At 41.0% G+C, this 23,864-nt stretch overlaps 2 protein-coding genes across 3 annotated transcripts in view; one reads left to right on the forward strand and one right to left on the reverse strand.

Annotated features, from left to right (window-relative positions):
* Positions 1-78: 78 nt before the first annotated feature.
* On the forward strand, positions 79-22,727 carry RBBP4 (RB binding protein 4, chromatin remodeling factor). 2 transcript variants are annotated; one of them, XM_027567555.2, is made up of 12 exons: positions 79-278; positions 865-1,012; positions 6,071-6,216; positions 13,021-13,194; positions 13,541-13,656; positions 13,774-13,934; positions 14,029-14,155; positions 14,294-14,371; positions 17,008-17,084; positions 17,198-17,255; positions 17,343-17,453; positions 21,730-22,727. In XM_027567555.2, exons 1-12 carry the CDS (start codon positions 263-265, stop codon positions 21,793-21,795), a joined length of 1,278 nt encoding a protein of 425 aa, XP_027423356.1. In that variant the 5' UTR covers positions 79-262; the 3' UTR covers positions 21,796-22,727. The 2 variants fall into 2 exon arrangements, with proteins under 2 accessions (XP_027423356.1, XP_027423434.1); XM_027567633.2 differs by lacking the exon at positions 79-278 and adding an exon at positions 546-692.
* Positions 22,565-23,864, reverse strand: part of SYNC (syncoilin, intermediate filament protein) — a 17,336-nt gene continuing 16,036 nt past the window's right edge. Inside the window, 1 exon segment of the mRNA XM_035727044.1 lies at positions 22,565-23,791. Within this exon segment, the coding sequence (XP_035582937.1) occupies positions 23,719-23,791 (73 nt within the window). The 3' untranslated portion in view covers positions 22,565-23,718.

A 23,864-nucleotide genomic window follows, 5' to 3' on the forward strand; every position in this document is an offset into this window, starting at 1 on the left:
TGGGGGCAGGGGAGGGGCGCGCGCCTCGGACCCGCAGAAAGCGACTCTGCGTGTCTGGATAGGCTGCGAACGCGGCGTCCCCGCCCACCCTACCATTTGGGGCGCTCCGATTGGCCAGTGTTGGCGCGAAGGTGCGCGAGTCGGACCTCACGCAGGGGCCACAGGAAACAATAGAGGCCGCGCGCGCAGAGCGAGCGCCCGTAGCCTCCCCGCCCCTCCCGCAACGTTCGACCCCGGGATCCCCCCAGCTTGCCTGCCCGCCATGGCCGACAAGGAAGGTGAGGGTGCTGGGGCCGCCCGAGGAGGACGGGGGGTGCCGGGCTGGGCCGCGGCCTCGACAGGGCCTAGCAGTGAAGACAAGCCCGACTCTTGAGTGCTGTCCCCACCATCGAAGGCGTGAGGAGAGATCGCCCCGCGGGGCGGGCTAACGGCGCGCCAGTTCCTCCGGCGCGGAGGCCTGTCGCCGCGGCGTGGAGCTGGTGGGGGGGCCCCGGCCGCTATTTGGTCCCTCCCCGCGTCCCTGTCGGTCTGCCCGCCTCTCCCGGTTCTGCCTGCGCCGTTCCCCACCCCAGGGGCCGGTGTGCGGGCGTCCGCGGGGCTTCTGTAGACTCAGCGCGAACGGGAGCGTGCTCGTGGGGCCCGGCGCCGTCGCCCGAACGGCTAACGGAGTGACTGGCCTGGCTAGCCCGAGAGTAATTGCGGGCTCGCGCGGGTGGAGAGGGGTGTTGGTACCTCCGCGGCGGGGGAGATTTACACCTATCTCTTCCATTTCAGAATCTGGACTGGAGCAGGGCCGGTAGCTTTGGAAGTGTTGACTCAGTTTCCATTTGTGTTCGCTAACTTAATTTGTTTTTAACTTTTTAGCAGCCTTTGATGACGCAGTAGAAGAACGTGTAATCAACGAAGAGTACAAAATATGGAAAAAGAACACCCCTTTTCTTTACGATTTGGTGATGACCCATGCTCTGGAGTGGCCTAGCCTAACTGCACAGTGGCTTCCAGATGTAACCAGGTGATGTGAATCTTTTGAACGTTATCTTGTTGTGTCCTCCTCAGTGTAGATTTCTCACGTTGATTTTCTCCAGTCACCCAAAGCGAGCACGTGATCAAAACCTATTGGTGACGTTTTTTTCTGGGCCAAAAAATAAGACAAAATGTAAAAATAGTTTCGCAATGTACCTGATAAGAGAAAACTTTTCCTGATAACGAATTGAATAGTCTGTTGTAACTACAGTTGACCAAATAATGTAAAATGTGTCAGCTTTCAAAAAAATGCTGTGATGAGTTCAGTTTTTTCAGCAAAACATTGGAATCTAGAGGTGGTAGCTGGTTAGTACGAACATTTATGTGACATGGTACTTGCCTTCAAGGAGCACGCGTATAGTTGAAGAGGCTGATGTAAACTAATACTTACATGTGCTAAGAGCAGTTTTACAGAGATGCTTAGGATGTTTAGAACTAACCTGAAGGTGGAATGATATTTATATAAGGGAATTGTGCATAGTGAGAGATTAATCACTTGCAGGGTAGGTCTTACACCTGAGAAGCTTACCTCTAAGAAGATAAAATCATACTTAAGTTTACCTTCCATTTATTTAGGGTCTGGTAGTTACCACATAACCATGGTGTGTGAGTTTAGATAGACACCCCCCCAGCCTTGACTTGTGTATATATAGTATGGTACATATCCCCACCCCCCCCTTATTTGTAGGGAATATGGCTGAGAATCCCCAGTGGATGCCTGAAACCATGGATAGTACTGAACTCTATATCATGTTTTTTCCTATACATAACTGCGGTAAAGCTTAATTTGTAAATTAGACACGTAAGAGGCTAATAATTAATACAGTGATTATAATAATATACCATAATAAAAGCTATCTGATTGTGGTCTCTTGCTGTCAAAATCTCTCACTGTACTCACCCTTCTTGTGATGTCGTTGAGAAAATGTCTATGTGATGAAATAAAATGAGATGAATGACATGGGCATTGTGATGAAGTATTAGGCTACTATTGACCTCATGTTAAGTCAGAAGGAAGATCATCTACTTCCGGAGGGGATTGTGGTTGACCGCGGGTAACTAAAACCACGGATGGGGGGGCTACTGTGTTACAGTAAAAAATAATTTTAAGAGTGGCACAGATAAAATGATCACGGCAAGGAAAAATCACCTCAACCTAGGGTATCGTGAAAGGCTTCCAGGAGGAAGTGACAGTGCAAAGATGAAGGTGAATTTAAATACAAGATTTTATCAAGACCAATACGCCTGTTGGGATAATGGGTATTTTATAAAATTGCTTCACCATTCAGAATAGCATTTAAAAATTATATTATGTGCTGAATAACTAATTTCTTCAAAATTCATGTCTTCAGAATTCAAGATCTTGCAGAATGTGGTTTTTAGGCTATGTTTCAGCTCAAGTAATGGAAATTTGATACAAATTTTACTAATAACTTAAAGAGGTTGCTACCTTCACAGTCTCATTAAAAAATGAAGAAGTCTGCCCTAATGATGTTTACCAAACTCCTAATAATTAATACCTAGAAATTTAGAGTCGGAAGCTTCATCATGACCAGGAGTTCCCATGTTCAACTAATTGATGATCAGAATTTTTTAAGTTCAGTGTGCCTGGGTGGCATAGTTGGTTAATTGCCCAATTCTTGGTTTCTGCTCAGGTTGTGATCTCAGGGTTGTGAGATCGAGCCCCACATCGGGCTCTGCATGGGTGTCTCCTTAAGCTTCTCTTTCCCTCTGCACCTCCCCCCACACTCTTTCTAAAAATAAATAATAAATTTTTTTTAAAAAAAGAATTCTTTGAGTTCAGGTTAAGTGGAGTCATTTCTCTGAGGAGTTCTCAGTAATAATCAAACCATTTAGGAACTGGTGGCAGAATACTTGATGAAAAATAGTTGAATGGTGGTTCCACAGTCATGAGCTGTATCATATTCGATCAGTGGATCAACATTGGCCACCCCACACCTACTAAATCATTCTGGAGCCATATTTTTAAAAACTTTCCCATATAATGCAGTAATTAGCTCAACTTAGAAAGCAATGAATTAGACTAAATTCCCCAAGGTTGAAATCCGTGTTATCTTAGTAACTTTCTACTTTAGCAGAACTAGGTAAATAAACCTTTTCGTAGTGTTTGACGTTGGTCCAAATACCCAGCCTCTACCTTCCTTTTTTTGGATTCCACACATATAACAATGCTAATTTTTTTTTAGATTTTATTTATTTATTTTGAGTGAGAGTGGGAGGAGGCAAAATCTTCAAGCAGCCTCCTGCTGAGCTCAGAGCCCCACACAGGGCTCAATCCCACGACCCATGAGATCATGACCTGAGCTGAAATCATGAGTTGGACTCTTAACCGGCTGAGCCACCCAGGTGCCCCAGCAGTACTAATTTACTTTTTAAGATGAGGATTACTTAGAAGCAAGCATACCTAATACCAAGTGTTTAATTTTTTGTGTCTGTTGGTGTCTTTTTTTCATTCTTTTTTTTGTGTGTGTGGTGGTAGTGGTGGTATTTATTCATATCTTTTTTTTTTAATACAATTGTAGTTCTGTAATACTTTTCTTCCCTCACTTCCTGTGGTTCTTTGTTTATCCTAAATGCAGGCATTCCCAGTTTTGTGTTGACAGCTCTCTTTCTTTCCTTTACTTTTTCCTTTCTTTTTTTTTAAGATGTTATTTGACAGAGAGAGACACAGCGAGGGAGGGAACACAAGCAGGGGGAGTGGGAGAGGGAGAAGCAGGCTTCCCGCTGAGCAGGGAGTCGATCCCAGGACCCTGGGATCATGACCTAAGCCGAAGGCAGATGCTTAACGACTGAGCCACCCAGGTGCCTTCTACTTTTTCTATGTAGGATATAGATATCTATTGCCTCTGTGCAGAGGAATTCCTATTGGTTATCTCTAGACCCAACTTCTGAGCTTTTCCTGAATTTTCAGCTGCCTGCTGGTGTCTTCTCTGGAGTATCTTAGAGTCTTCCCCAACATCACATGTTCCAGACTGAGTATATACTTTCCATAGAGTCCCACTCCAGCTTTCTCCTATTGTTCCTATTTCTCTTTATCATAGTTGACTTTGGCTTGACATTTCCTAGGTTTTTCTCTTTTTTTTACTTGACAGTTCATTTACAAGCTCCAGTGGATTCTATTATATCTTTTCTAGACCAGAGGTTCTCAGACTTGAACATGTATCATAATCAGCTGGAGGGATTCTAGGATAGGCCATTGTGCCCAACATCCCAGGTTCCTAATTTAGTAGGTCTGGAGTGGATCTGAGAATTTAATTTGCCTTTCTAGCTGAAGTTCCTGGGTAATGCTGATGCTGTTGGTCCTGATACCACACTTGAAGAACCTCTGCTTTACACTGTTAGATTAATCCTTCTGTGGTAATTCAGATGGTGTTAGGTTCCTTAGAAATTTTCCATGGTCCCTTGTTCCCCCTGCAGTCTAGAGTCGTGAAGGCCTTAAGGTGGCATTCAGCACCCTAGAATCTGTTTTTTAGCCTTCTCTCTTTGACTGCATTTTCCCACATCCAAAGTCAATTTGGGATATCAGTCCTAGTAGTTGTATGATCTTAAGCAAGTTTGCCTACTTTTCCTAAACCTCAGGTATCTTCATCTTTAAGTGATACATGGTTTGTAAACAGCTTAGGTGTCTGGGATTTTGTGGACTTGCCCTATGCTCAGTTCCCTTTCCTTGGAATACTGTTTACCAGAGCCCTTGTCGCTTCTGGGTTTTAGCTCTCATTTTGACGTCTGCTGAAGTACCACCTCTTTAACGGACACTTCCTTAATTCCAGAAGTAATCTTTCTCATATAAACTCCCATCTTCTTGTGTGCCTTTCATGTAATATTGGTTGACTTTTTTTTTTCTCCTTAGCTAATTGATTTTTTTAAATTTTATTTTATTATGTTAATCACCATACATTACATCATTACATTTTGTTGTAGTGTTCCTTGATTCATTGTTTGCATATAACACCCAGTGCTCCATTCAGTACGTGCCCTCTTTAATACTCATCACCAGTCTAACCCATCCCCCCACCCCCCTCCCCTCTAGAACCCTCAGTTTGTTTCTCAGAGTCCATAGTCTTTCATGGTTCATCTCCCCCTCCAACTTATATTTTAATTATTTATGTACGTGGCTATCTAATTGCCTCTAGCTTTTCGAGTGCACGAATCATGTCTTAATCATTTTTGTACTTCATTGTATTTGGCACAATTTGTCTACTGATTAGGTACTTGGTAAATATTTGAACAATTAGTTTACCTAATGTTATTTTCTTTCCTTTACCTTTTAATGAAGTAACCTAAAGTGTTAGTGTATCCAGCAATTGTTTTCTTTACCCCCAACCTATTGTAAAGGGTGAGTAATTAATTCACATTTTATTCCGTTCGAATTTTTCCCCAAAGGAATTGTAAATTTTTGGCCAACTTAAGAAATATTTACAAAACTAAGTGCTGTGTGATCCTCCTTATACTCCTCTATGGAAGATACAATAAAAGTCAGAAATATGGGGATGCCTGGGTGGCTTAGTCAGTTAAGCATCTCTCTACGGCTCAAGTCATGATCCCAGAGTCTTGGGATCAAGTCCCACATCAGCCTCCTTGCGCAGCGGGGAGCCTGCTTCTCCCTCTGCCTGCCATTCCCCCTGCTTGTGCGCGCTCTCTCTCTCTCTCTCTCTCTCTCTCTCTCTGACAAATAAAATCTTAAAAAGTCAGAAATGTGGCTTTTTTGTTTGTTTGTTTTTAAAGATTTATTTATTTATTTGACAGCACAAGCAGGGGAGCGGCAGGGAGAGGGAGAAGCAGGCTCCCTGTGGAGCAGGGACCCCGATTCGGGCTCGATCCCTGGATGCCGGGATCATGACCTGAGCCGAAGACAGACGCTTAACCGACTGAGCCACCCAGGCATCCCAGAAATGTGGCTCTTGTTAAGTTTTTCTTCCCAAAACCTAGTTGTAATAGTGCCTTTTGCATACCATGTATATCACTGACTTCATTGTCTCTCTTAGCGTTAACTAATTTGAATAGTGACCATGTATTGCTATTACAGACCGGAAGGGAAAGACTTCAGCATTCATCGACTTGTCCTGGGAACACACACGTCAGATGAACAAAACCATCTTGTGATAGCCAGTGTGCAGCTCCCTAACGATGATGCTCAGTTTGATGCCTCACACTACGACAGTGAGAAAGGAGGTAGGAATCTCAGACTGAAAGAAGGAATGATGTGTGGGTTATATCTTTCATACCTTTGAATTATCATGACAAGGGTGTAAAGTTTGATTAAGTAGCCTGTCAAATTAGTAATAAGATTTTGAGCTTTGGAAACCCTGCGTTTGCAATACAGATATTAGATATCAGAAGACATACTTAATGCATACTTGGTTCTGTGTCTTTTCTAGAAACCTTCCTCTACTAGATGGAGGGGGTCTAGAATTGAAAGAAGCTAAAATCCACCATTCATTCATTCTTTTTTTTTTTTTTTTAAGTTATATTTATGTAATCTCTACACTCAGTGTGGGGCTCGAACTCAACCCTGAGACCCTGAGATCAAGAGTTGTATGCTCTTCTGACTGAGCCAGCCAGGTGCCCCTTTACTGGGGGGAAGGGGGGGCTTTTTTTTTTTCCAGCTTTATTGAGATGTGATTGACATATAACATTATGTAAGTTTAAGTTGTACAAGGTATTGATTTGATACACTCACATATTGCAAATTATTACCATCATAGGTTTTTTTGTTTCTTTAAGATTTTACTTTTAAGTAATCTCTATACTCAACTCACAACCCCGAGATCAAGAGTCACATTCTCTACCAACTAAGCCAGCCAGGTGCCTCCAGAGTCCACCGTTTATTACTGCTGTGCATGCATGCATTTGTGCATTCTCAGCATGGGAGATAATTGCCCCAAAGGGATGAAAATTGGTTCTTGGAAAGGGGGATGTGTGAAAATAATCTTAATTCTTTTTTTTAGATTTTATTTATTTATTTGACAGACACAGCAAGAGAGGGAACACAACGGGGCGCCTGGGTGGCTCAGTCGTTAAGCGTCTGCCTTCGGCTCAGGTCATGATCCCAGGGTCCTGGGATCGAGCCCCGTGTGGGCTCCCTGCTCCACACGGAGCCTGCTTCTACCTCTCCCACTCTCCCTGCTTGTGTTTCCTCTTTTTTTTTTTTTTTTTAAGATTTTATTTATTTATTTGATAGAGACACAGTGAGAGAGGGAACACAAGCAGGGGGAGTGGGAGAGGGAGAAGCAGGCTTCCCGCGGAGCAGGGAGCCCGATGCGGGGCTCAATCCCAGGACCCTGGGATCATGACCTGAGCCGAAGGCAGGTGCCTAACGACTGAGCCACCCAGGCTCCCCAACAATCTTTATTCTTTAAACGTATAAAGCACAGATATACATGGTATACATAAATACACAGGATATCTGTGGTATTAAAATTTCATCAGGAGTGACAGAAAAGATGTCTTACAAGGTTTTTTGGGGGGGGGAAGATTGAGAAACAATGACTTAAATTACCCTTTCCATTTTGAAGTGGTACAAATGACAGTCATGACACTTGATATGTATATAAAAATTAAATGAGCCATTTAATTCTATATTAGGAGATAATCTAAGGGTTTAGCTGTTCATGAAATACTTAACTCTTCCTTTTAATAGAGGTAGAAATGGATGAGTTACCTTTGTTGTTATCCCTAAACTCAAATTAATACCAAGAGAGAAAAGATACGCTCTCATTAAGATGTGTGATCTAAAAAATGGATGTTTACTGTTTCTTAAATTTCTCCTGATTAGTAGAATCCATTCTTAGATTATCTAAGTTCTTTTGGGCTCCAGTTACTTGCCACGATTCTTGTGTGCAGTTAATCTTTTGATCGCTCCATATTTCCTTAGGGTGATACAGAATGCAAAGTAGTAAGTTCTTAAGATAAAGGTCCACAAATACAATTCTGTGTCACTGACCCAACTATGCGTGATACAATTATTGGGAAGTTATTCTCTGGGTAGACATTAGTGTTGGGGTGGGGGTGGGGATGGACACTGAACTTAAGAGGTCTTGGGCTTGAGATCCTGTTATGCCACTCACTAGCTGTGTGGTTTTGGATAAATCATTTAGCTTCTCTTAAGTATCAGCTTCCTTTCTATTAAATGAAGATAAATTATTTTTAAATAGGATTTTTGGTTATTTAGTGACAAAACAAATACTCTGGTAACGTAATAAGTTTTTTTTTTAGAAATCAAAGCAAATAGAGAACTATGGACCCTGCCACTGCCATAAACCTATCTTCTACATGTAGATCACTGTTAAATTGTTTTTTGAATGATTTATCTATCCCATTTATTGGCTCACTCATTCAACATATATGCTGAGTACTTATTGTACGCCAGGCTTTTTTCTTGGTACTAAGGATGCAGCATAGAATATGCTTTTCTGATCTGATGTATCTTGGACATCTTTTTGTGTAAGATGTATCTCCTTTTGATGGTTGTATACTGTGTCATAATTAACCATCCCTTATTTGACATTTAAGTGGTTTCCAGTTTTCTGGCTTGAAAAACAGTTCTTGTACCATATGTCTTGCATAGTTTTGCTATAAAATAATTTTCTTTTTTTTTTTTTTAAAGATTTTATTTATTTGAGAGAGAAAGAGAATGAGAGATAGAAAGCACGAGAGGGAAGAGGGTCAGAGGGAGAAGCAGACTCCCTGCTGAGCAGGAAGCCCGATGTGGGACTCGATCCCGGGACTCCAGGATCATGACCTGAGCCGAAGGCAGTCGCTTAACCAACTGAGCCACCCAGGCGCCCATAAAATAATTTTCTAAGTGGAATGCTGATCAAAGGGCAAGAACGTTTTCAAGTAAAATTAATAACTGCTGTTGCCCTCCAAAAAAGATCCACAGTCCCACCAATAGCGATGTATTTATGTGTATTTCTCCATGTCCTTGCCAACATTGGATTTACTTGTCCCAACTTTCGTCTGATAATCCTTCAGATTTTGTGTCATTCTTGGAAACGCTTTTATCATTCCAAGATTTTAAAATATTTACCTGTTATTTTCTGGTACTGCTTTATGTTTTGGCCATTAAAACTGTAATCTTTCTGGAATTTGTTTTGGCATTGGGTACAGAGTAAGAATCCAAGCATTTTTCTAAGTGGTTAGCAATTTTTTATTTATTTTATTTATTTATTTATTTATTTTAAAGATTTTATTTATTCATTTGAGAGAGAGAATGAAAGAGAGAGAGAGAGCACATGGGGGGGGGAGGGTCAGAGGGAGAAGCAGACTCCCTGCTGAGCAGGGAGCCTGATGCGGGACTCGATCCCGGGACTCCAGGATCATGACCTGAGCCGAAGGCAGTCTGTTAAGCTTAATTCCGACTCTTGATCAGCTCAGGTCTTGATATCAGTGTGGTGAGTTCAAGCCCTGCATTGGGCTCCATGCTAGGCGTGGAGGCTACTTTAAAAAAAAAAATTCTGGGGCACCTGGGTGGCTCAGTTATTACGCATCTCCCTTCGGCTCTCAGGTCATGATCCCAGGGTCCTGGGATCGAGCCCCACATCGGGCTCCCTGCTCAGCGGGAAGTCTGCTTCTCCCTCTCCTGCTCCCCCTGCTTGTGTTCCTGCTCTCGCTCTCTCTCTCTCTGTCAAATAAATAAAATCTTTAAAAAAAAAATTCCATTTGCTGGCAAATTGTTTTCACTGGTTGTTGAGGTGGCATTTTTTTTTAACATAATGTATTCATCTTTTTCTGGTAACTGAGTTTTTTGAATAACATCAAACCAACTTTTGCTTTATCCCTCTTAATGCTTAATTACAGAGGAACAATTAAAAAAATACTTTAATAATGCGTGATATATTTGTACAACTATATAAATCACCCTATTTAATTCTCATAGGGAAACTGATACTCAATAGTTGTTTTGTAACTTGCCCTAAAGTTACAGAGCTTATCTCACTTTCTCTCTCTTCTCTTCCTTTTACTCCTCCCCCCCCCCCCAGTTTCAGATCACTGGATAGGCTTGGTGCTTTAAAGAGAGGTGGTGCTCTCTTCTGTATGGTCTTAACAATGGTGGAGGTAGATAATATCCTAATGTCTCTTGGGTGGTTATTAGGTTATTAGGTATCTTGAGGAACACTCACATTCCATTCCTAGCTTACTATCAGTCTTGCTCTCAGATGAAATATCCTGGGCTCTCAGATTGAACTATTGTAATTAGTTACCATCCACTTGACCCCATTTGGTTTTAGGTAGTGGATGGCAGACAGCTTCAAAAGATCATTGAACTTTCAAAGTGAAAACTGAAAACTGGCTTTGTCCTGTTTTGACAGTAAAAAGAATTTGTGTGTTTATATTAGGGTCAGCCTGGCTATAGTCACATTTTAAGCCCTTGTCAAATAGATTAGGTGTAAAATTTTACTTATGACACTGTTAGCAAGATCTTTCAGTATCAACAAGTTTATTTTTAGCAATTTATTTGGAGAATTTTTTTTAGGATATCTTTAGTCTTTTTTCTGAATTGTATAAAATAAACTTATTAAATCATGGTGAGATAATTGAATATTTGTTGTTAGAGTTTACTCTTTTTTGATAAAAAGGTGTTTAGGGACTCAAAGAGTGGCTTACAGGTAGAAATCACTGCTGGTTACCTGTTTGTGGGGGAGGGTGGATATTTGTTGGGAGGGACATGATAGTACTTTCTGGGAAGCTGGAGATGTTCTATATTTTGATCTGGGTGCTGGTTTTCTTGGTGTATACATTTGTAAAAATTTGTCAAGCTAGGCACTTTTGGTACATTATAGCTCAAGTTCCCCCCCCAAGTTTTGTGGGTTTTTTTTTTTTTTAAGATTTTATTTATTTATTTGACAGAGAGACAGCAAGAGAGGGAACACAAGCAGAGGGAGTGGGAGAGGGAGAAGCAGGCCTCCCGCCAAGCAGTGAGCCCGACGTGGGGCTTGATCCCAGGACCCTGGGATCATGACCTGAGCCGAAGGCAGACGCTGAACAACTGAGCCACCGAGGCACCCCCCCAAGTTTTTTTAATAGTGTTTTATATGGAGAGAAGCAAACAAAATAGGAATACAACTGGACCTTGATAGTCATTTATTGTACATTGATACCTCAGTCTTTGTTTCCTGCTTCAGATTTGGCCTTTCGTCTGTCAGCTTCTGCTTGGGAACTCCTAATTATTTTTTAAATAGATGAGTCCTCATCTTTGTAAAAACTCCATTGTGAATCGTTTAAGCTGACTTACTACTGTATTTTAACAGCAGTTAGGGAGACACCCTCTGTTTAGTATGTCTCCAATACCAAAATACCCCACATTATATAGTCTGTGCCCTTGCTCTGCGGGCTCGGCTGCAGCTGTTCCCTTCCCTTGTCATCGGGATCGCTTTTTTGGCAGTTAGGCTTTTTTGGCAGTTAGGCTTTTTTGTCATAGTCATCTGTAGTTCTGTTTTCTCTCTCTGTGTTTAGACTGAAAGTTTCTTGCAATCCCCTATCTTATGCTTTCTTTTTTACATTGTAGATACTCAAGGTCTAGAGTTCTGGGGGAAAATTCGTTTAATGTGGGATTGTTTTCTCCTTTAGAGTCTATTCTGAGTTTTTAACTTTAGATTTTTAGTCTTTATGAAACATTTGCATTTCAACTGTAAAAAGTTATTTGGAAATTGAAAGTTATCTAATCTGCCAACCATATTACCCATCTTATGTCCTTGCTTTTTGAAAAGATTTTTGTCCTTCAAAGTGTGACACTTGTATAACAGTGCTGTTGACAGGGTTTTAATTTATAAGTTACTCTCACAACTTTTCTTTATGGAGAAGATATTTGAGACTCAGAAATTGAAGGCCTTCCCCAAATCACCAAGCTTTGGCAGTCAGGCCAAGGTCCGACTCTTAAGTATCTTATCATGCTGCTTTTTGTAATTCTTCGACTAATCATTAACTACCTTTGTTTATATGTTGTTTTGCCAGGATTTACATAATCACAAATTATATTGTTATACCTTTTATAATGGCACTTGGGAGAACTAAGTGCGTACAGTAGTCAAATGTGAATGAAAATGTTTTTATCTAGTCCTTGCCTGCCTGGTTTATTTCAGCTAATGATTGTGGTTGGCATGTATAAGTGGGGGTTAAGGAAAATGCAACTAGCTATTGTGGCTCTGTTTTTCTTCGCTGGACTAAGAGAAATGGTACAGGGAAAAGATAACAGTGTGATGGTATTTCAGGAAGGTCATTCCAAACTACAGCTTCAAATAGATGGTGTAAAGGGGACTCTTTAGTATCTGGCACACTGTGTACTTTAATATTCATTAAAATAGTAACTTAAGGGGCATATGGCTGGAGTAGATAGTTGAGCATCTTGAGTCTCGGGTCGTGGTCTTGGGATTGGGCCCCACGTCTGGCTCTGCACTCAGTGCAGAGTCTGCTTGGGATTCTCTCTCCCTCCGCCCCTCCTGCTCATGCTCACATGCACGTACTCTATCGCTGGCTGTCTCTCAAATCTTAAAAAAATAAAATAGTAACTTGGGTTTTATTTATTCAGCACTTTTTGTTACTTTAGATGAGATTTGAAAATTGCTTACTGAGAATCTACTTTCGAAGTGGAAATGGTAGTGTTCCTTACTTTTAGATAGTTAATACTATCTAGAATTGGTGTAGGTACAGCTGAAAGAGTATTAGGCTAGGAATCAGGAAAATGGGAATTCACATTAGGTTCAGCCATAGTCCTGTTACTAAGAACAGATTAGTGTAGGTACTCCAAATTTGTTTTTCTTGGTAAAATTTTGGGGGATATTAACCGTTTTCCTTACTGTGTAGGGCTGCAGTAAGAATCAAATGAAATAAGAGGTATAAAAACACTTTATACTATTAACAAATGTCTAGATTATTTCTAGAATTATACCAGTTTGCTGATAAAAAGCTTGCCTGTGTCATAATTTGAGTGACAGAGTAGTTCTTGCTTTGTCCTCATTTGCAATTTCTTATTTACAGAATTTGGAGGTTTTGGCTCAGTTAGTGGAAAAATTGAAATAGAAATCAAGATCAACCATGAAGGAGAAGTAAACCGGGCACGTTATATGCCCCAGAACCCTTGCATCATTGCAACAAAGACTCCATCCAGTGATGTTCTTGTTTTTGACTATACAAAACATCCTTCCAAACCAGGTACCTGCCCTCTTCAGTTCAAATACAGATAATGAGTCACTATGGGAGTACACTGTTCCACTCAATCTGGGTTTAATTGCTTGTTATTTGTATATTTTAACATCCTGTGATGTATACTGGTATATGTGGATATTCTTCCTTTGTTCTTACCTAGGTGAAAAAAAAAATGTTTTTTTACACAGAACAAATGATGGTGCATTTTAACTGTTAAAAATTTGATCATAATGGGTCTGTTTTGCTATAAATATGAAGAGCTTTAGACCTCTTCATCAAAATTCCATTATGCTTTGTAGACCCAAAGAGGCAGTAGACTCTGGATAGTCTTGATATGTCTGTTAATTTGCAGACCCTTCTGGAGAGTGCAACCCAGACTTGCGTCTGCGTGGACATCAGAAGGAAGGCTATGGACTTTCTTGGAACCCAAATCTCAGTGGGCACTTACTTAGTGCTTCAGACGACCATGTACGTATCCTTCTCATTTTGATGCAAATCTGGGCTGGTTATCAGTTGGTTTCTTTTCTGAGGTATGTGGGCAAGTGAGAATCTTCCATTTATATAATAGTTAATTTTACATTTAAGACCATCTGCCTCTGGGACATCAGTGCTGTTCCAAAGGAAGGAAAAGTGGTGGATGCGAAGACCATCTTTACAGGACATACAGCGGTAGTAGAAGATGTTTCCTGGCATTTGCTCCATGAGTCTCTGTTTGGGTCAGTTGCTGATGATCAGAAACTTATGATGTGAGTAGAATCCATGTTTTAGTTTTTTCCTTGTTCTCTAGGTTTTATATTACCCCTTTCAAGCTTTTTTCTTGTTTTTCCTTTTTTATTAAAGCTGGGATACTCGTTCAAACAATACTTCCAAACCAAGCCACTCAGTTGATGCTCACACTGCTGAAGTGAACTGCCTATCTTTCAATCCTTATAGTGAGTTCATTCTGGCCACAGGATCAGCCGACAAGGTCAGTTTGGTTTATTTTAAGAAAAAAACATTGGGTAAATTTCTTTTGCTTCCTTTGAATGCACAGAGCTCTTTCAATTGCAGGTTTTTTTCTCATAAAAAAATTATTGATTGCACTTGCTTTTCTTTTTGTACATAGACTGTTGCCTTGTGGGATCTGAGAAATCTGAAACTTAAGTTGCATTCCTTTGAATCACATAAGGATGAAATATTCCAGGTAAGAGAAACTAATGCTGCATTTGTGTGTTTGTTTAAGGAAAACCTGGATGTGTGAGTAGGCACACTTGTGCTTTATCCCCTTACTATCAATAATAGAAATCTTCTACGTATCTATGATAATCTCTGTAGGAATTGGGATTGTTATTTCTATACTTCCTCAAACTGGTCATTGGCCACTCTTGAGGTATTAAGAAAATCGGTGCCCGATAACTGTATTCATGTTCCTGACATTTGTCTCTTCCCTTATTTCCAGAACTTGCCATGTCTGTTGATTTTGCAGTTGAAGCCAAAAGTACTAGCTCCATGTTTTCTGCCTCATCAGTTTAAGCTCCTTTCTTAACATGCAAAAAGCTCTCTGACTCAATTCAAGAAATGTGGCACTATGTTCAGTGCTTATTGCCAGGACACTGTGAGGAATATGTTATATATAGTCTTTGCTATCAAAGAGCTTACAGGGGCACCTGGGTGGCTCAGTCATTAAGTGTCTACCTTCGGCTCAGCTCATGATCCCAGGGTCCTGGGATCGAGCCCCGCATCGGGCTCCCTGCTCCGCGGGAAGCCTGCTTCTCCCTCTCCCACTCCCCCTGCTTGTGTTCCTTCTCTTGCTCTCTCTCAGTCAAATAAATAAATCTTTAAAAAAGAGCTTACAGGGGTGCCTGGGTGGCTCAGATGGTTAAGCATCTGCCTTCGGCTCAGGTCATGATCCCAGGGTCCTGGGATCGAGTCCCGCATCGGGCTCCCTGCTCCTTGGGAGCCTGCCTCTCCCCCTGCTTCTCTCTCTCTCCCTCTGTCTCTCCCTCTGTCTCTCATGAATAAATAAATAAAATCTTTAAAAAAAACAAAAGCTTACAGTTTTATAGCCTGGAAAGGCCCATTTAGATTCACCTAACAGAAGATTGTTAAGTGTTAAGAACTAAAGGGTGGGGGCGCTTTCGGGTGGGTGGCTCAGTCAGTTAAGGGTCTGCCTTTGGCTCAGGTCATGATTCCGAGGTCCTGGGATTGAGCCCCCCATTGGGCTCCTTATTCAGCGAGGAGTCTGCTTCTCCCCTCTGCCCCTCCCCCCATCTTGTGTGTGCGTGCTCTCTCTCTCTCGTAAATAAAATCTAAAAAATGGGAGGAGGGGGCACCTGGGTGGCTTAGTCTGTTAAGTGGCTGCCTTTGGCTCAGATCATGGTCCCAAGGTCCTGGGATCAAATCCCGCTTCTCCCTCTGCCTGCCGCTCCCCCTACTTGTGCGCTATACTCTCTCTCTCTGTCAAATAAATAAATATATCTTAAGAAAAAAAAAGAACTTAAGGGTGGCCAAAGTTAATTTTGGTGTGTGAAAGTGGCCTCTGAATTAGGCTCTAGGTGAGCCATACTCCTGTGCACTTGGTCTCACTTAACCTTACTTTCTACTCTTAGGCTGCTCCAGTGAACATTATATCTTTATCCTGTCTCTTTGTCCTTGCCTGTAATGGTGCTCTTGCCTGGACAGTATCTAAATTCTTCCCTAAGTGTTGGTCACTGTGCCCTTTTGTCTGTACATGAAGCTAGGACTTCTTATCGAACAGTGCAACAGTGTGTGACTGTTGTACGTGTGGTAGCTAACTTTAATAAAATCATTATTGTAAGGGGTCAGGGTTTCTTTGTTTTAATTTTTTATCAGTTTTATGTGTAATACTGAATTTATAATAAGTACTTGAGAAAATAGATACTGTATGTGTGTGTTCTGTACTTTAGTTCTGAGGTCAGAATTGGATTACATTTGGTCAGAAGCCAGAATTAGTAAAACTAGATTAAGATCAGATCTTCAAAAATATAAGATGAGAGGCACCTGAGTGACTCAGTAGGTGGAACATGTGACTCTTGATCTCAGGGTCATGAGTTCCAGCCCCACATTGGGTGTAGAGTTTACCTAAAAATTAAAAATCGTGTGTGTGTGTGTAGGATGAAATAGTTTACTTAAAATTAATCTATTTTTTTAAGATTTTATTCACTTATTTGAAAGAGAGCGCCAGCAAGAGAGCAGCAGAGGGAGAGGGAGAAGCAGACTCCCCGCAGAGCAGGGAGCCCGATGTGGGGCTCCATCCCAGGACCCTGAGATCATGACCTGAGTTGAAGGCAGCCGTTTAACCAACTGAGCCACCCAGGCGCCCCTAAAAATCTTTAACACACACACACACACACACACACACAGATATAGATAGATAGATAGATAGATAGATAGATAGATAGATAGATAGATAATGAAGTAGAACAAAAGCTGACATCCTGGCTTTAGTGATAGGTTATCTTCATACAAGAAACCATCTTACCTACCTGTCATGGTGTTTTTGTGTTTTTTGGGGTTTGGGGGGTTTTTTTCATGGGGGGAAGGTTTGGGTTTTTTTGTTTTTTTCTGTTTGTTTATTTTTTAAGTAATCCCTACACCCAAACTGGGGCTGAAACTTAGAACCCTGAGATCAAGAGTTGCATGATCCAACCAACTGAGCCATCCAGACACCCCCTCCAGCTGTCAATTTTAATTATAATGTCTAAAATACTTTGATTTCTTTTTTATTTATGAAATTTTTTAACTGTTAAATATAATTTAGGTATTTTCCCCTTAATTTTCTAAGTAACAGCTTTTCTGTTTACTTCATTCTTACTGTAGGTTCAGTGGTCGCCTCACAATGAGACTATTTTGGCTTCCAGTGGTACTGATCGCAGACTGAATGTCTGGGATTTAAGGTAAGTCTTGCATTGGTTACTCTTTGTGGAGTTATTTTCTTTATTTATAGTTTTCCAAATTAGTTACTTGGGATAAATCTGTTTTAACTTTTTTAAAAATCTTTTTGTGCTAGTAAAATTGGAGAGGAACAATCCCCAGAAGATGCAGAAGATGGGCCACCAGAATTGTTGGTATGTTCTGCACACTGAGTAGTGTTAATATAGTCCGTTGTTTATTGCCTTCTGCTTTTCATATCTTTGTTTTCCTCCCTCTTCCAGTTTATTCATGGTGGTCACACTGCCAAGATATCTGACTTCTCCTGGAATCCCAATGAACCTTGGGTGATTTGTTCTGTATCAGAAGACAATATCATGCAAGTGTGGCAAATGGTAAGTGTTGTCATTTATTCGGACATTAGGTAATAAGATGTAGTATCACTTCATACTTACAGACTTTATGAATACAACTGGTATCTCTGGTTAGTTTACTCCCAAGTATGACTTTAGCACTTGCTGCACATTATCATTTTCAGGTGCGTGCTCGTTACCTTTATCTGCTTATCCCACTGGTATCTCAAACTTCTTTCTCCCTTCTCCTTATTCCCGTTTTCTCCTGATTTTCCTGTTTCCTATATGGCTCCAGTGTCATCACACCGCTCCCCCCCCCCCCAGCTCAACCAACTTGAAAACTCAAGAGTTCTTCATTATCTGTTCACCTCTAGGTCTGGTTTACTTACCAGATTTTACGTTGTCTATCTGCACTGTTCTCATACCTGTACTAATCTTATAGAGAGCACACTACGTACCCAGCTTTCCTGTTTCTACTCCACACCCTGGTTATTTGGTCAGCTTCTCATTACTACTTGCTGGGCTGTTGCAGTAGCCTCTTTGCTGGCCTCTTGCTTTCCCTGCTTTGCTAGCAGTTGAGTCTTTGGGAATGGTCATTCCTTTGAAGTGGCTTGGAGCTGAACATGCCTAGCACAGTTTCTACCACAGTGGCACAGCATCAGCTACTGCCATTTCTCCATGAAATATTACTAGGCTCCAAAAACAGCCCTGTTCTTAATATCCCAGTTGGGAAGTGATCACCATTTTTCGAACTTCCAGAGTGCTTGGAATTTATAATAAAGGTACCTGTAATGTCTAATGTATAGCAATATAAGAAACACTTGCCTTTTGGAGATGGATGGTGGTGACAGGTGCACACAAGGTGAATGGACTTAATGCCACTGAACTCTGTATACTTAAAAATGGTTAAGAGGGCAATTTTATATGTATTTTACCACAAATTTTTTTTTTAATTGCATAACTTTTGAATGATGGTAGCCTGATTAATGAAAAGATTTAGAAAAAAGATTTTGTTGTTTTAGGATAGATCTAGAGGCAGGAATAAGCTCCAGGGGAAAGGTTTTGGCTCAACACGAGGAAAAATATTTTAATAACCAGAACTTTCTTGGGGTGTCTGGGTGGCTCAGTTGGTTGAGCGTCTGCCTTTGGTTCAGCAGGGAGCCTGCTCCTCCCTCTGCCTCTGCTGCTCCCCCTGCTTGTGCGTGCACTTGCTCGCTCTCTCTCAAATAGAAAATCTTTAAAACAGAACTTTCTTAAAGAATAGCACTGTTAGGGCACCTGGGTGGCTCAGTTGGTTGAGCGACTGCCTTCGGCTCAGGTCATGACCCTGGAGTCCCAGGATCGAGTCCCACATCGGGCTCCCTGCTCAGCAGGGAGTCTGCTTCTCCCTCTGACTCTCCCCCTCTCGTGCTCTCTCTCTCATTCTCTCAAATAAATAAAATCTTAAGAATAGCGCTGTTAGGGCGCCTGGGTGGCTCAGTTGGTTAAGCGACTGCCTTCGGCTCAGGTCATGATCCTGGAGTCCCGGGATCGAGTCCCACATCGGGCTCCCTGCTCAGCGGGGAGTCTGCTTCTCCCTCTGACCCTCTTCCCTCTTGTGCTCTCTATCTCTCATGCTCTCTCTCTCAAATAAATAAATAAAATCTTAAAAAAAAAAAAAAGAATAGCGCTGTTAATCTTAGTTAAATAAAATGAAAAAGAGATGAGAGGTTTCGTGGTCTATGAGATTAACAAATTATATGGTATATCCATACTTTGGAATATCATGTATCAAAAAGAAATATGCTTAGTTTTTATAAGATATTTATGCCATGAAGTAGGGAAAAAGCGGATTGTAGAACAATTATAATCCCTCGTACTAAAATTATTGTAGCTCGAGTGCCTGGGTGGCTCAGTTGGTTAAGCACTGCCTTCTGCTCAGGTCATGATCCCAGGGTCCTGGGATCAAGCCCACATTGGCCTCCCTGCTCACCGGAGAGTCTGCTTCTCCCTCCGCCCCCCTTCACCCCTGCTCATCCTTACTTGCACACTCTTCCCTCTCTCCCTCTTCCTCTCAAATGAATAAATAAATACTTTTAAAAAAGTAAAATAAAATTGTAGCTAGTCTTGAATTTAATTACATGTAACTGTTTAGACACTTGTTTGCCATAATGTGGGTGGTATATTTAGGCAGTTTTTGGATTTCTTCTTTATACATTTCAGTATTATAATTTGTAAAAATTATGTATTACATGTGTAAACAGAAGATCTACCTTACCTTTTCCTTGTAATACACCCACGTATAATATAAAAAGTTGAGAGTTCTGACAGGAAGGTGAAATGTGCTGCCTTGGATAGCCTGTCAGTTAAAGATAGTTTAGTAGTTGCCATGGGAATGTTGTAGGAGATTGAACTGTATCACCTTCAGGCCAGGTTGTTCCTTTACTCAGTTTTTTTAGAATTGTGGTAAAAGAAAAAAAAGAACTGTAAAACAAGTAAATATTTTGTCTTTGTCCAAGTTCCTAAACCCTTGGGGTTGTCTGAGTGGTAGAAGTCTCTGTTGCTGTTTATAAGGAGCCCCTTTTGGCCACACCTGAGTTTAGGCTCAGGAGGTAACTTAGGGCCCCTGGCAAGCCTCAGGATGGGGCTGGTCTCCCAAAAGACCAAATAGGTGATTGGAGAACTTTTCAGTCCCTCCCACCCACAGGCAGAGGGGATTGAGCTCTGTAAAACTGTTGAAAAGGCTCTATGTACCCTCTTGATTCGATGAGCTTCCGGGTTGTTGAATATATTGATGCTGTCCAGAGAAGACCTAGAAGCTTTGCATTCCCTTCTCACCTTGCCCAGTGCTTCACTGCCATTTGGCTTTTCCTGAGTTGTAAGCTGTATAGTAAACTGCTGATAGTAAGCAAGGCAGCATGTTCATGACTCCAGGAGTCATTCCAGCAAATTATCAAATCTAAGGTGGCGGGGTTGGTGGGGGGTGGAGGATGGCTTGTGGAAACTCCTGAGTTGATAGCCAAGTTGGACAGAAGTGCATGGGTAGTCTAGGCACTCAGGGCTTGACACTGGCCTCTGAAGTGAGGATCATAGTCTTGTGGGACTAGGCCCTTAAACCTATGGAGTCTGACGCTACTTTCAGGTGCACTTAGTGTCAGGATTGAATTGAATTGTTAGACACCCAGTTGGGTGAAAAAGACACTATATATTTGTCATCAGAAACATTACACAATTGTATATTTTCCTATTCCTGCAGTCAGATTACAGGCTCTTTAAAGAGAAGACTATCCCATCCTTTGCAGCACGTAGCCTAGTGATTTGTGCATAGTAGATGCTAAGTAAGAACAGTAAACTTTGCCCAAATGTAAGTGTTTTCTGTATTTAAGATTATGCCTTTCGGGCTCCTGGGTGCCTCCATCACTGGGCGTCTGCCTTCGGCTCAGGTCATGATCCCAGGACCCTGGGATTGAGCCCCGCATCGGGCTCCCTGCTCTGCGGGGAGCCTGCTTCTCCCTCTCCCCCTGCCCCTGCTTGTGTTCCCACTCTTGCTGTCTCTCTTTCTGTCGAATAAATAATAAAATCTTAAAAAAAAAATTATGCCTTTGGATGCAAGTTTTTCATCAAGTAATAGAAGTAGAGCTGATTTTATGCTAAAGCAGTTTTCTTTTAAAAATATTTATAAATTGAGTTTTGAAACCCATGGTTTGAGGGTGGGCTCTTAATGAAGACTTTCTAATTTATTTATTTTTACTATAATCACAGAATTATACAACCATCCTCACAGTAATTTACCCCTCAGAAAAACCCCCTACCCATTAAGCATCACTCCCCATTTTCCTCCAGTCCTCCCAGCATTAGGCAACCCCCAGTCTACTTTATGGATTTGTCTGTTCTTGACATTTAATATAAATTAAAAACGCAATATGTGAGTAGCTTTTTTTATTGCCGGATAACATTTTTATTTATTCATTGGTCATTTAATGGACATTTGTGTTGTTTTTACTTTTTGACTCTTGTGAATAATGTCCAGTAGAAGGACTCCTGAAGGTTGAGTATCAAGACAAATAGTAACCGTACTTCGGTGTTGTGGGAATGTCCTGATCTAGTTGGCCTGTGGGCCAGCTGCCTGTTTTTGTTGGGACACAGCCATTCATACCCATTCATTTTCAGATGGTCCCTGGCTGCTTGCATGCAGCAACTGCAGAGTTGAATAGTTGCTACAGAGACTGTGGCTCACGGTCTGTCTCCCTGGCCTAGTCTGTTTTTTGAAACTTTAACTTCAAGAAGTATCCTTCATGTTTACTGAATACCTTTTTCTCTGTTTCTTGTTTTTGGGCAGGCAGAGAACATTTATAATGATGAAGATCCTGAAGGAAGCGTGGATCCAGAAGGACAAGGGTCCTAGATATGTCTGCACTTCTTGTGATTTTAGACTCCCCTTTTTTTTCCTCTCAACCCTGAGATTGATTTAACACTGGTTTTGAGACACAGACTTTGTTTGGCTATCCCTCTGATAGGTACCATCAACAATGTTATTAGCCCAAACAGAGGGTGTTTTCTAAATATTAACTAGGGGACTTGATTCAGTAAAGCCACAGACTTAATATTTAAATTTTCTTTAGGAATTTTCTAGTAACACAGGTCTCAAGTAGCCACAGAAAGGGGAATATTATGTGTGGTTATTTTTCTTCTTAGGCTATATCCCCAAGTTTTTCAGACTCCTTTAAGTAAAGGCTAAAGTAAGGAAGGAGTAGAGCCAAGTAAGGTAGGTGTCTGAGCCATGAAGTATAAATACCACAAGATGTCGTTTTTATTCAGGAAATGGGGGAGATTCAAGTCATAAATTCCTATTCTAAAATTTTCCCACCTGACTTTCCAGGATGCACATTTTGCTATGTAGACCAGTCTCCTCTCAGTTTCTTCAGTTAAGTCAAAACTATGTGTTCCTCTTTCCCCCATATATTTTTGCTTGTTAGTGTATTTCTTGAGCTGTTTTCATATTTCTTTCCTTTCTGTGAAATGGTTTTTTAAAAAACTTGGGACCACCAAGTTGTAAAGATGTATGTTTTTACCTGACAGTTATACCACAGGTAGACTGTCCAGTTGAGTTGAGAAGAGTGAATTGATAGCTTGTATTTGTTTTTAAAATTAAATTAATCCTGGATAAGAGTTGCTTTTTTTTTTTTTTTTTTTTTTTTTTTTTTTTTAGGAGTTAGTCTTTGACCACTAGTTTGGTACCATCTCTATTTTGGGTGACCTGTTTCACCAGCAGGCCTGTTACTCTCCATGACTAACTGTGTAAGTGCTTATAATGGAATAAATTGCTTTTCTACGTAACCCCATGATGGGTTTTATTTGGTATACAACATTTATCAGACACCAGTCTGGCTTCTTGAAGAGTTGTTCAGAGGACAGTTACTGTGTATGGTCTTTGACTATCAAGAGCAGAATTAAATATAATAGATCCAGAGCTATAGAAGAGAGCTTTACTCCTTCCCAGGGAAAGTGCAAGACATTAAACACTGAGCCAGAGGTAACACGGATTAGTCTTTGATAACATCTTTTTGAAGTCTGTCCCTAGAGAACTATGTAGACTTTCAAGACTGTCAAAGGCAATGTGGCAGAGAGCATTTAAGGCAGACTTTAAATTTGGAAAAGGTGTTTGAACCTTTGCCCGTAGAGAGGTTGACTCTCCCCAGTATGTTTTTCACTGGAGCCTGTATTTAGAGGTTAGAAATAATAGGCTCTTGCAAGTCTTTATCACCAAGTGCCATAACCAGATAAAATGCCTGGTTCTTTGCCAGTCACTCAATTTAACGGAGTACATCACTTTGACCCAAAATCATTTTCATGAGGGACAGTCTTTGGGAAAATCTGAATATCCTTAAACCTTTAGGTTCAAATCTAGATTGGTTTCTTTTTCCAAGTTAGTAGTTCTGAGTGTAGTGAAAATTATTTTGACACAGGAGTAAACTGTATGAGTCCACACAGACTTAAACTTTGTAAAAGGATTCATTTTAAAAGTCTAACACTCATGGCACAAAAGAATTCAAATTGTAAACCCATATCATGAAAATCGGCTGCCTTTTTGACCCTACCTGTGCTCCAAAAAGTTTAGTTTTGGGTCAACACAAGGCAAGATACATTCTTCACAACACTAAAGTGTCCATATATCCGTTATTTACTCTGTGCACGTGGGAGTTGCTGTCAGAGGACAGAAGGCTCATTTAAAACAGGTCAGCCAGTATTTGTAACTTTCCCAGGGTGAACTGCTTGCCAAGTCCTTGGCACTCCCTTCTCTGGAAAAAAAAGTATGTCCAAAGGGTACTTAGTGATCCTTTACTAAAAAGTTTTTTGTTGTTTCTGGGTTACAGATTCGGCCATACGTTTCTAAACAGCCCCTGCAAGGTTGAGAAAAAAAAGAATTAAGTTCATACTTGGTGCAGCTTGAAGTAATACAGTGTAAAGTTCATC

Source organism: Zalophus californianus, chromosome 4 (assembly GCF_009762305.2).
Source record: "Zalophus californianus isolate mZalCal1 chromosome 4, mZalCal1.pri.v2, whole genome shotgun sequence".
In the NCBI taxonomy this organism is placed as follows: Eukaryota; Metazoa; Chordata; class Mammalia; order Carnivora; family Otariidae; genus Zalophus; species Zalophus californianus.

Bases quoted from the DNA above. Each gene is read 5' to 3' on its own strand.
- RBBP4 (XM_027567555.2), top strand. The intron at 14,156-14,293 runs GTCAGTTTGGTT...TTTTGTACATAG, and splicing joins CCACAGGATCAGCCGACAAG to ACTGTTGCCTTGTGGGATCT. The intron at 17,454-21,729 runs GTAAGTGTTGTC...GTTTTTGGGCAG, and splicing joins TCATGCAAGTGTGGCAAATG to GCAGAGAACATTTATAATGA.